This window comes from Onychostoma macrolepis, chromosome 02, assembly GCF_012432095.1.
Source record: "Onychostoma macrolepis isolate SWU-2019 chromosome 02, ASM1243209v1, whole genome shotgun sequence".
Taxonomy (NCBI): domain Eukaryota; kingdom Metazoa; phylum Chordata; class Actinopteri; order Cypriniformes; family Cyprinidae; genus Onychostoma; species Onychostoma macrolepis.
The window spans coordinates 30806522-30817605 of record NC_081156.1 but is presented as its reverse complement, the minus strand read 5'-3'; the positions used below and the strand labels follow the sequence as shown (position 1 = coordinate 30817605).

General features: G+C 38.7%; 1 protein-coding gene across 1 annotated transcript; it reads left to right on the top strand.

The window, feature by feature from the left end:
* The first annotated feature begins 1373 nt into the window (after positions 1-1373).
* On the top strand, positions 1374-10737 carry LOC131528659 (NACHT, LRR and PYD domains-containing protein 1 homolog). The gene is made up of 9 exons (XM_058757983.1): positions 1374-1527; positions 2062-2150; positions 2218-3203; positions 7728-7811; positions 7887-7937; positions 8666-8926; positions 9165-9251; positions 9462-9554; positions 9802-10737. Exons 1-9 carry the CDS (start codon positions 1374-1376, stop codon positions 9818-9820), a joined length of 1824 nt encoding a protein of 607 aa, XP_058613966.1. The 3' UTR covers positions 9821-10737.
* The last annotated feature ends 347 nt before the right edge of the window (positions 10738-11084 follow it).

The window sequence follows — 11084 nt, the reverse complement described above, 5'->3', positions numbered from 1 at the left end:
TCAAATATGAACACTTTAAGTACTAATATGTACCTTTAAGGTACCAAAATGGACCCTTTAGGTACAAGCATGTACCTTTTGAAAAGGTGCTGCCCCAGTGACAGCTTTTGTACCTTTATTTCTGAGAGTGCAGTCACTCACACAGAAAGATTGCACAGCGTATGCACACAAACATTCAGGAGGACAGGAACTTCTTGTCAATGCTGCCCAGCACCTTTTATTAACGAAATAGGACTTATTTAACTACACCTATTGTGGATTATACCACGCCTGTATTGCAGTATATGTTCTATGTAACATTGAAAAAGGTTGTTGGTAGCTATAGCTACAGATACTTTCAGGTTGGATTATATTTGGTTGATTATGTTAAAGTTTATTTGGAACTTCTACTAGTTGTGCTATAAACTTACAATATTCATATTAAGAGGGAAATATTATTGTGTATTTAACTGTGAATTACCTGCATGTAAATATTTTAACTGTATTCTCAATTTGCTTTCTCTCACAGAGAATAAACTGAAACGGACTGTTATGTTGGTATGTCAAACTTTCACATCAGACATTTCAGCTTTTCTGTGTTTACATGTGTATGAATGTAAATTAATGTTAAAATTTTCTGCCTCTTATCTGTGCAAAGCTTGTATTATTCATTTCATTAATGGTCCAGCATCACAATAATATCAATATAATTTAATTTAAATAAACCAAAACCAGTTTTATTTACCTTGCATTGTTTCTTCTTTTCATTTAGATATTCATGGTCGGAAGATGCTCATATTAACCGGTTAACCGTTAACTGACAGTAGGAATTAATACAAGCAGTTAAACAGTTAAAAAAAGTAATTTAAGTATTTTTAAAGTAATTTTTCAAAATATTCGGAAAGAAATTGCTGCATGGTTGAAATACACTACACATATAAAATAAAAATGTTTTTTTTTTCTCTCTCTCAAAAATGCTAAAGTTGCGTATAAGTCACAATTTATTGTTACATAATAGTAGATAATAACAGAAATAGGCCGAATAAATATGTGAAATGTTTACAAACAAACACTACTAACATAGCTAGGATATAGTTTATTTTAGTTCCCCTCACTCCACAACAAATCCTTTCGATGTAAGAGTATTCAGACCAGAACATGAATGAAAAATATAAGAAGCTATACTGTTCGTGACGTGACCATGTGAATCCTCATGTTCTGTTGTTTGCTGCTTTTTACGCATGTAAAATGAATCCCTGGAAAACAAATTTGATTATTTTTAATGGTCACAGACACTAATCCAATCTAATTTAATTTCATTCTAATTTAACATTAACTTGTCGGTTAACGGTTAATAATTGGTCAACGAGCGTTGGTTAGAAGAAATAACCAAAATGAACTTCCCTGAGAGGGCTATGAGGAACCATCTCAGATCTCCTGATGGCTGGAATGTCAGCATTGCAGCTCAGAGTGGAAGCCATATTACAGCACCTGTTCTCTCTAATAATAACATCACAGGCAATGTTCAGATCATACATAATGCACCTGGTAAAGTCTGTTATTTATGTTGATAATTAGGATTTTTTTTCTGAAAACATATATTTATTTTAGATATCATATGTAACTGTACATACTGTATATAACATATCTAAATATATCATGAAATAATCTATAATCTTTTGCAGGTGTCACTGGGCATCTCCCAAACACCCGAAATGAGAGAACACAGACCTTAGGTACAGTAAATGATTAATGATGGTTTTAGTTGTCATTTCAAAGTGGCTTTGAATATTTTATTTATTACATTGTATGACCAGAATTTTTTGCTATAGCTGTTGAGCATAAAATTTCAAAACCATGGCTGTTGTTAGGTGGTTGGTTCTCCCTAACAGCTCCTGCTCTTTTGAATCACTTTCTCTGATATGGTGGAAAATGAATGATGTCCACATACTCTTGGCCAAATATTGTGCCTGCAAATTCTGAAGAATTTCATAATTCAGTACAGATACATAAACAGGGTCAAGAAATCATTACATTGTTTTGAAGCATACTAATCTTTTGGACATTTTTTTTTTTCTGCAGAAAGGAGATCAATACTTCTCAAATATAAGGAGCTGATACGCAAAGAGTACCAGTATGTGACAGAGTATAATTCTCTGCCTGGTGAGCATGTGCTGCTGTCTGATCGCTACATACAACCTCTGATTATTCAGAAACACAGAGATCAGAAGGAGCTAGAGGAAGAGATCTCCGCCAGAGGAGAGACTTTCCAGCAGGTCCGTGGTTCCAGAAGCTCTCAAGAATCCATCAGTCTGGACACTCTGTTCAACCCAAACAAATGAAACTCTCCTCACGGCATGCTCCATCCCCGTCATCTGCTGGATCATCGGCACGGTTATCCGAGAGAGACTTAACGATGGTGCAGATGCTACGAGTGGACTGGAGACGACCACGTCTATATATGTTGACTTCCTGTGCACTCTATTAGAGCATCACAGCCAGGGTTCGGGTCAATCCGTTCCCACCCTGGTGAAGAGTCTGGGTCAGCTGGCAGAGAAAGGGATACTGGCACAGCAAGTCCTGTTTGATGAGAAGACCGTGTATGAAATGGTTTCCGACCCTGCTGGAAGTCCATTCTTGTGCAAGTTCCTCTTTAAGAAAAGAATCCACCAGGAGACAATGTTCAGTTTCATGCATCTCAGTTTTCAGGAGTTCTTCACTGCTCTGTACTATCTCCTAATGGATGAATATGAGTCAAAAAAGAAACTCATGCAAATGGTTTCCATTCATAAAGCAAATGTCAATGATCAGTATTCAGCACCACGTTTTGCAGCTGTAGTGCACTTTATTTTTGGTCTGTTGAATGAGGACGTAAGACGCACACTTTGGAAAAGGCATGGTTTGTTTGTTCATTCAAACATACAAGACCATCTGAAGGAATGGATCTTAGAAGAGATGTCTCATTCTCGTTCTGAGAGGACTCTGTTTTTATTCCACTGTCTGTACGAGCTCCATGAAGAAGACTTTGTGAAAGAAGTGACAGAAGCCTGTCCAAGTGTTTTTTTACACAGTGCAGTCATAAGAAAAACAGACTGTTGGTCCATGGTGTACTGCGCTCAGTGCTGCCAGAGTATTAAAGACATGTTTATCTCTTGCTGCTGTAGCTTTACATCCGAAGAGCTGGCTATCGTTCAACCTGTACTCCACAAATTTCTCTCAATAAAGTAAGTCTGTGTGTCTGTTTCCATTTTAACAATTTAGATTTCTCTCTCTCCGTAATCCTTAAACTTCAAACTGCAAGACTTTTGAAAGTTTTTTCAAAACTTTGTTAATTTCTTACGTTTAAATTTAAACTGCAATTCTGCATTTTATGCCTAAATTGAATTGAATTAGAACACAGAATGATGCATAATCCTGAAGGAAACAATATGGCAATGCAACTGTTATCCTTGAAGTTGCTCATTGCCAACAAACATGTCTCCAAGCAACCAAACTGTGGAGGGCAGACATACAGTGCAGACTCCAGGAAATGACCCTGTCTTAATTTCAAGATAAAGCTACATTTCTCAGTCTGTTTTATGAAATACATTAAAATTGACCATTTTGAAATATTTTGAGATTGTTGAATGTTTAATTATATTATTATTCATTATTTAAAATTTATTATTTACATTTACATTTACATTTAGTCATTTAGCAGACGCTTTTATCCAAAGCGACTTACAATTGGGGAATACATAGAGCGATTAATCTTGAAGAGGCAATCAGACATACGAAGTGCTTGCAACACCAAGTCTCAGGCATTGTTCAAATAAATACAAACTACCAAAGGAAGGAATAAGTAAAGATAATTTTTTCTTTTTTTTTTTTTTAAGTTTAGGATGAAGTCAAGTGCTGTCGAAAGAGATGAGTTTTCAGTTGTTGCTTGAAGATTGACAGGGATCCAGCATTCCGGATAGAGGTGGGAAGATCGTTCCACCAGCCAGGAATGGTGAATGAGAATGATCTAGAGAGTGATTTTGCGCCTCTCTGTGATGGTATCACGAGGCGTCGCTCACTAGCAGATCTCAGATTTCTGGAGGGATGTAGTTTGTTAATAGAGTGCAAGTAAACGGGTGCTGAGCCAGTGGTTGTTCTATATGCAAGCATCAGTGTCTTGAACTTGATGCGAGCCGTGATTGGTAGCCAGTGCAGGGAGATAAAGAGAGGTGTAACATGGGCTCTTTTGGGCTCGTTGAAGACCAGTCGTGCCGCTGCATTCTGAATCATTTGTAGAGGTTTGACTGTATTAGACGGAAGTCCAGCCAGAAGAGCATTGCAATAGTCCAGCCTAGAAATGACAAGGGCCTGGACAAGAAGTTGTGCAGCATGCTCTGTCAGAAATGGCCTGATCTTTCTGATGTTATATAGTGCAAACCTGCAAGATCGAGCAGTTTTGTAATGTGGTCTTTGAAGGTCAGCTGATCATCAAAGATTACACCAAGATTTCTGACCGAAGTTGATGGGGTTATTGTTGATGAACCTAACTGGATCGTGAAGTCATGCTGTAGAGTCGGAGTGGCAGGGAGGACAAGAAGCTCAGTCTTTGCCAGGTTGAGCTGCAGGTGATGTTCTTTCATCCATGCCGAGATGTCCGCCAGGCAACCTGAGATCCTTGCAGCTACCGTTGGATCATCTGGTTGAAAAGAGAGGTAGAGCTGTGTGTCATCAGCGTAGCAATGGTATGAGAATCCATGTGCCTGTATGATGGGACCCAGTGATGTAGTGTATGTGGAGAAGAGGAGGGTCAAGAACTGATCCCTGAGGAACCCCAGTGACCAGTGTATGTGCTTTGGATACCTCACCTCCCAGGCCACCCTGAAAGACCTACCAGTGAGATAGGATTCAAACCAGCGAAGTGGAATGCCAGAGATGCCCAGTGATGAGAGGGTGGACAGGAGTATCTGATGATTGACAGTGTCAAAAGCGGCAGATAGGTCCAGCAGAATGAGGACTGATGATTTGGAATGGGCTTTTGCAATTCGCAGGGCTTCAGTGACCGAGAGAAGCGCCGTCTCAGTTGAATGGCCCCTCCTGAAACCTGACTGTTTAGCATCCAGTTTGTCGTTCTGTGAAAGAAACAGTGAGACTTGGTTGAAGACAACTCGTTCAAGTGTTTTCGCTATGAACGGAAGGAGAGAGACAGGTCTGTAGTTTTCTATAAGAGAAGTGTTTAATGTAGGTTTTTTGAGCAGTGGGGTTACCCGAGCCTGCTTGAACGCAATGGGGAAGTTACCTGTGAGTAGGGATGTGTTGATGATGTGTGAGTGCAGGTAAGAGTGTGGGTGAGATTGCTTGGAGAAGGTGTGAGGGGATTGGGTCAAGAGGACATGTTGTAGGATGGTTGGAGAGGAGAAGCTTGGATACTTCAGCTTCAGTGAGTGGACAGAAAGAAAAGATGGGAGTTTTAGCAGTGGATGTGGTAGGGTGAGGGTCCTGTGTGCGTGGAGGTGAAAACTGACCACTGATTGATCTAGTTTTGTCTGTAAAGAAAGTGGCAAAGTCATCAGCTGTAATAGAGGTGGAGGGAGGAGGTGGAGGGGACAGAGGAGGAATTAAATGTTCTGAAGAGATTACGCATGTCTGGAGCGCTGTCGATCTTGTTGCGGAAATGTGAGGATTTGGCAGTGTGGACTTTAGCAGAGAAGGATGTGAGCATAGACTGGTACCTACTGAGGTCCGACAGATCGTTTGATTTGCGCCATTTTCTCTCTGCCGCTCTGAGTGTAGTCCGATGTTCACGAAGAACCTCGGATAACCAGGGGTTGGAAGGAGCAGCCGTGCGGGCCTAGAGGAGAGAGGACAAATGTCGTCTAGACAAGAGGTTAAGGTAGAGCATAAAGTCTCAGTAGCTGCGTTTACATCCAGAGATGAGAAATGGGTGGGTGAAGGAAGAGAGGAGGATACTACAGAGGAGAGATGGGAAGGAGAAAGGGAGCGCAGGTTTCGTCTAAAAGTAACTGGTAGGGGTTGGTGGCACAGGAGAAGCAAAGTGTAATGTAAATGTAATGAAGAAATGGTCCAGTATGTAGCGGTTGTACCAGAATGTTATCTGCAGTACAATTGCGTGTGTAAATTAAGTCAAGTTGGTTGCCTGATTTGTGCGTGCTAGTAGTGGTAAGGCGTTTGAGATCAAACGAAGCTAGGAGTGCATGGAAGTCTGTAGCATAAGGCTTGTCTAGGTGAATGTTGAAATCACCAAAGACTAGGAGTGGAGTGCCATCCTCCACGAAGAGGACAGCAGCCCGTCCAGCTCCTCTAGGAAGGTGGCTAGAATTTGGCTAGGGGGACGGTAAATGACCACAATCTGGAGTTTTATCGGAGCTGATACAGTAATGGCATGAGATTCAAATGAGTTGTAATTGCATAGGGAAGAGCGGGTTGAGTATTTCCAATTGTTAGAAATGAGCAGACCAGTGCCTCCACCCCGCCAACTTGCCGGGGGTGTGAGAGAAAGAGAGATTAGTAGAGAGAGCAGCTGGGGTTGCTGAGTCTTCTGGACGAATCCAGGTCTCAGTCAAGCCCAAGATGCTGAGCGTGGATTTTAAAGAAAAAGCAGAAATGAAGTCAGCTTTGTTGACAGCTGACTGACAATTCCAGAGACCCACAGAGAAGGAAAGAGGTGTAGTGAAGGAGGTAGAGATAAGGCGCAGGTTAGCAGGATTACGTTGCCGTCTGCGTGGGACGTTAGAGCGTGGTTGAGAGAGAACCGGAATAGTTTGGAAACACATGATAGAGGTGGCAGGAAAGAGGATAGAAACGGAGAGTGTGTAAGGGAAGGGGGAAAAAAGAAAAGATACTTAAGTGTGTCGCTCGGTGTCGTTGCTCGGTTAAAGTCGCGCAGGAAAAGTCGATGGTCTTTACCCTCGTCGGTCTTCACACGAGGAAGCTTGAACGCTTCCGCTGATGCTTCCGCGTCAGCGCTCGGACCTCTGATAAATACAGCCTAACATACTACCGTGAAAACAGCTGTGGCCGGCTTCTGATTGGCCCAGCCAATAGCCTTGTGCAAATAACTCAAGACGAAACTAACACTTCGCTTGCAAGGAGCACTGAAAATGATCCAGGTTCCTTCTTAGCCGAGGTGCAAATTATTATAATTAACAGAAAGTGCAATCAAACAACGAAACCTCAACGAAAATGCAGAATAGAAATAGAAGGGAAACGAAAGTATTCCTTCCCAACAGCAAGTAAATAATTTAAACAACAGATCTATGACTAAGTATCGCAACACTTACGAGCTGCTGTCCGTCTCTTCTGGTGAATATTCGGCTTCTCCCGACTTGTAATAGCGAACAGGCAGTTTAAATACTTTTACAGTCGCTGTGGCCGGCTTCTGATTGGCCCAGCCAATAGCCTTGTGCAAATAACTCAAGACGAAACTAACACTTCGCTTGCAAGGAGCACTGAAAATGATCCAGGTTCCTTCTTAGCCGAGGTGCAAATTATTATAATTAACAGAAAGTGCAATCAAACAACGAAACCTCAACGAAAATGCAGAATAGAAATAGAAGGGAAACGAAAGTATTCCTTCCCAACAGCAAGTAAATAATTTAAACAACAGATCTATGACTAAGTATCGCAACACTTACGAGCTGCTGTCCGTCTCTTCTGGTGAATATTCGGCTTCTGTACATTTACTAATGAAATAATTATTTTGGATTATTGGTGTTAGATTTTATAGTGATATTTTGAATTTTATATTGTAGGTTTGACATGCTGCACATTTCAAATTCTGATTTGGGAGGCATGATGGACGTTTTAATGAGAGAACGGACCCTGAGCTCACAGAGGTAATGTTTTTAAGATAATACTGACTCAAATGAGGTCATTACTATTCACTCAATATTTTATGCTTTTATTTGCAGAGTTATCATTGATTGGTGGTTTGATCTGAAAATCAGTGAAGAACTGTCCAGGTGAAGCATAACATTTACCCAACATGTATCTTAAACAGATTCATTAGCATAATTTTTTTTTTTACCAGTTACATTGGTCATTTTGTGTACACAGGTACACAAGTACATTTTGGTCATCTATAGTATCTGACGTACATTCTCCATGATCTAAAACCTGCAACAATGGATCAAGAGCGAAATGTACCAAAATGCTCTGCTTTTGATGAGGAATGTTTGAAGCAAAATTAACATTATGGCTACAAAGTCAATCAATCTCTTTCATATAGTGCCTTTTACGAAACAGCTTCAAAACAGGCTTACGGTAGTAAACAATTGAAGAACAGACAATTGAAGAACAGTGTCAGTGTTATAAACTTCTTCCATCAGGATCTATTAATTTAATTTATAATGAATGAGCTTCAAATATAAAGCAACTCTATAAAGTAAATAATGCAAAAAAGAAAAGTTGGGTCTGTCATCAGGTTTGTCAGAAACTGAATTCTGTTAGTAAATGCTTCAATACACCTAAAAAAAAAAAAGAAATACAAGTAACACTAAAATTAACATAACATTCAACTTTTAAAGTCTTGAAGTATTTCTGTATTTGTCATATCATTGTCATATCAAATGTAACTGTCTCCAGTAGTCTCAGATTTGTCATTAACATGGTCTTTATCAACAACATGGTTAAATTTTATTATGTGTCTCTGTGGCTTAAGCTGATGTATTTGTCTGTCATTTAATTTTAGGATTGCAATATGCAGAACCAGTTATCATCCTGAAGATGATTTAAAAAAAATCAGCCTGTCTTTTCCAAGCTCAGTGCTTGTCAGCATCGACTGGATAGAATTTTTCCAAACACGTTTAAAATCGGACACAGATATACTACTGTTTCTTCTGCATTCCTTCTCTGTACAGAAGTTGGAACTGAATTTGAGTAGCCTGACAAAGGCCTGGGCTCATTCAGTCCTCAACTTCACATGGGACTATCCCAGTCTAAGAGAAATCAGGTAAGAGACAGACCATGGCAGGTGTTATTCTGTGGATTTAGGCTTTAGTCTCATTTGCTTTTTTCTTCATGTAACTGATTGCAGTCTATTGAGTGTCCAAGGCTGAGACTAGCTTTGCCTTTACAAAGCACTTTAAGCTGTACTTTTGCCCTCATTTACTACATTGTGACAGAAGTGTTCAGATAAAGTGAAGTATACCACACCATATACAGACTGCAAAATGTTGTTTATACTGTAGCTTAGAAGCTGACAGGTTACTGGAGGAAGCAGAAAGTGTCTTGAAGAAGTCACACCCAAGGCCTGACTGCACACTGACTGTACAAGGGTTTGTACTCGTTAGTCAACATATATTTCTCATTTTAAATCTCTGATCCTGGCAAAGGGGGAAAATATGCAAGCCATTTACCAAAACATTGTAATATTTAATATTACTGAAATCTATCATGTTGTAGAGTATGACTGAATTTGTAAGGTTAAATGCTCCAGTTGTGAAGAATTCAGTAGTTACTTTGTGTTTGCATGGTTTCTTATAAAGGTTCAGATGCAATAAATCATCTAAACAGTGCACAGACCAGCGAGTGAAGATTCATGTAAGCAAGCAGGGCTTTTTTGTGGAGGTTTTGCGAAGGTAAGATTTACACATTTAGGTCATTTGACTTGATTTTTAGCTAATAGGTAATTTTGGTAATATATTTAAACATTTTGTTGCTTTAAATGTACAGTTTTCTATATGTGTATGAAAATTCATTAGCATGTGTTCGGTCATATTATATCCTGTTCGTGTTAGAAATATGAAAATAATCTGCTGTTTAAATCATGAGACAAAGAGAGGTCTTTCTCTAATGACAGTGTTTTCTTCATGCTCTTTCTTTAAGGCCTTTGTTTCCAGACTGATCTACAGATTAATAACTAGAAGTGCACTGGAGGGAGACGGGATGCGGATTCATCAAAGTCTCTCTTTTTAAATGCATTTTATTGTTCTTTAGATGACATAACATGTATTTACCAAAGAAAACAGGTGAAAGGGTGGATTTTTCCAAATGCAAGTCGTTTTATTTTATTTTGTTTCATCTTTGAATTATTAATGATATTATTAATGATTTGAATTAATGTATTGCTCCTAATCCTTGCTCCTAAATCGTTCTTTTTTTGTAATGTAAAGTTTATACATTTATTGCCTCATTATATCTGGCTTCCAGAGAACATATGCTTTTACATGTAATTTCTTTTGTTGATCTTTGTTTTAAACAATATTTCCAAACAGAGAGACATTGTAGAAAATATGATTGCAGTGTATTATACTTTAAGTAGAAATGTTTTTGCTTTATATGAAGGTTTTGCTCCATTTTGCCTTGCAACTCTTTTTTGCTGATTTTTAGCACAAACTGTGTTTTGTTAAATGCATGTATGTTCTGTCTAATCAGTCTGTAGAAAGTGTTGGTAAAGATTTGAGTTTCTAATAATGATCTAAAGAGGTAACTTTAGAAAGGGCTCTGGTGACACCAAGAGAAGAGGAACTGTTACTTTTTGCCAACCTATGACACCTCTTCTATAGTTTTTGAAGTTGTGTAAGTATTCTTTAGGGCTGCCAAGTTAACATGTAACACTGTGTCTAAATACTTAATTACTTTTTATAATCGAAAGGTTTCATTCTGTTCTGCGTTTATCTATAGGTTACAGTAGAATTTTCAGGACTCAACAATATTTCTTTCCTGCAGTGGTTCAGATTTGTACTGCTCATTCATTTTTATCTCGCTCACTCTTTTTTACATCTTTGTGTCAGAAAAATACTTTATAATTTAGTTCCATAAAGTTTTCTTCAAAAAGAAAAACATAAATAAAACAGTATGCATTTACTTTTGAATGGTAGCTTGAAAATACATGGCTTTATTAATTCATAAACAAACTATATTACAGACGCATTGCAGTCGAACGAAATGACATTGCAAACACACCAGATAGATAGATGACAGACAGACAGATAGATAGATTGATCCACTATCCACTGTAATTACGATAGTGAGTTCCACTCATTTAACTATATTATTCAAGCCAACAAAACTGAGGAGTTGTAAATATGTGGGGTTGTAATTGTTCAGGTACATTTGTGCAATAGAAAATATTTATCAAAAGAGCACAAAAATGTGCAATGCATACA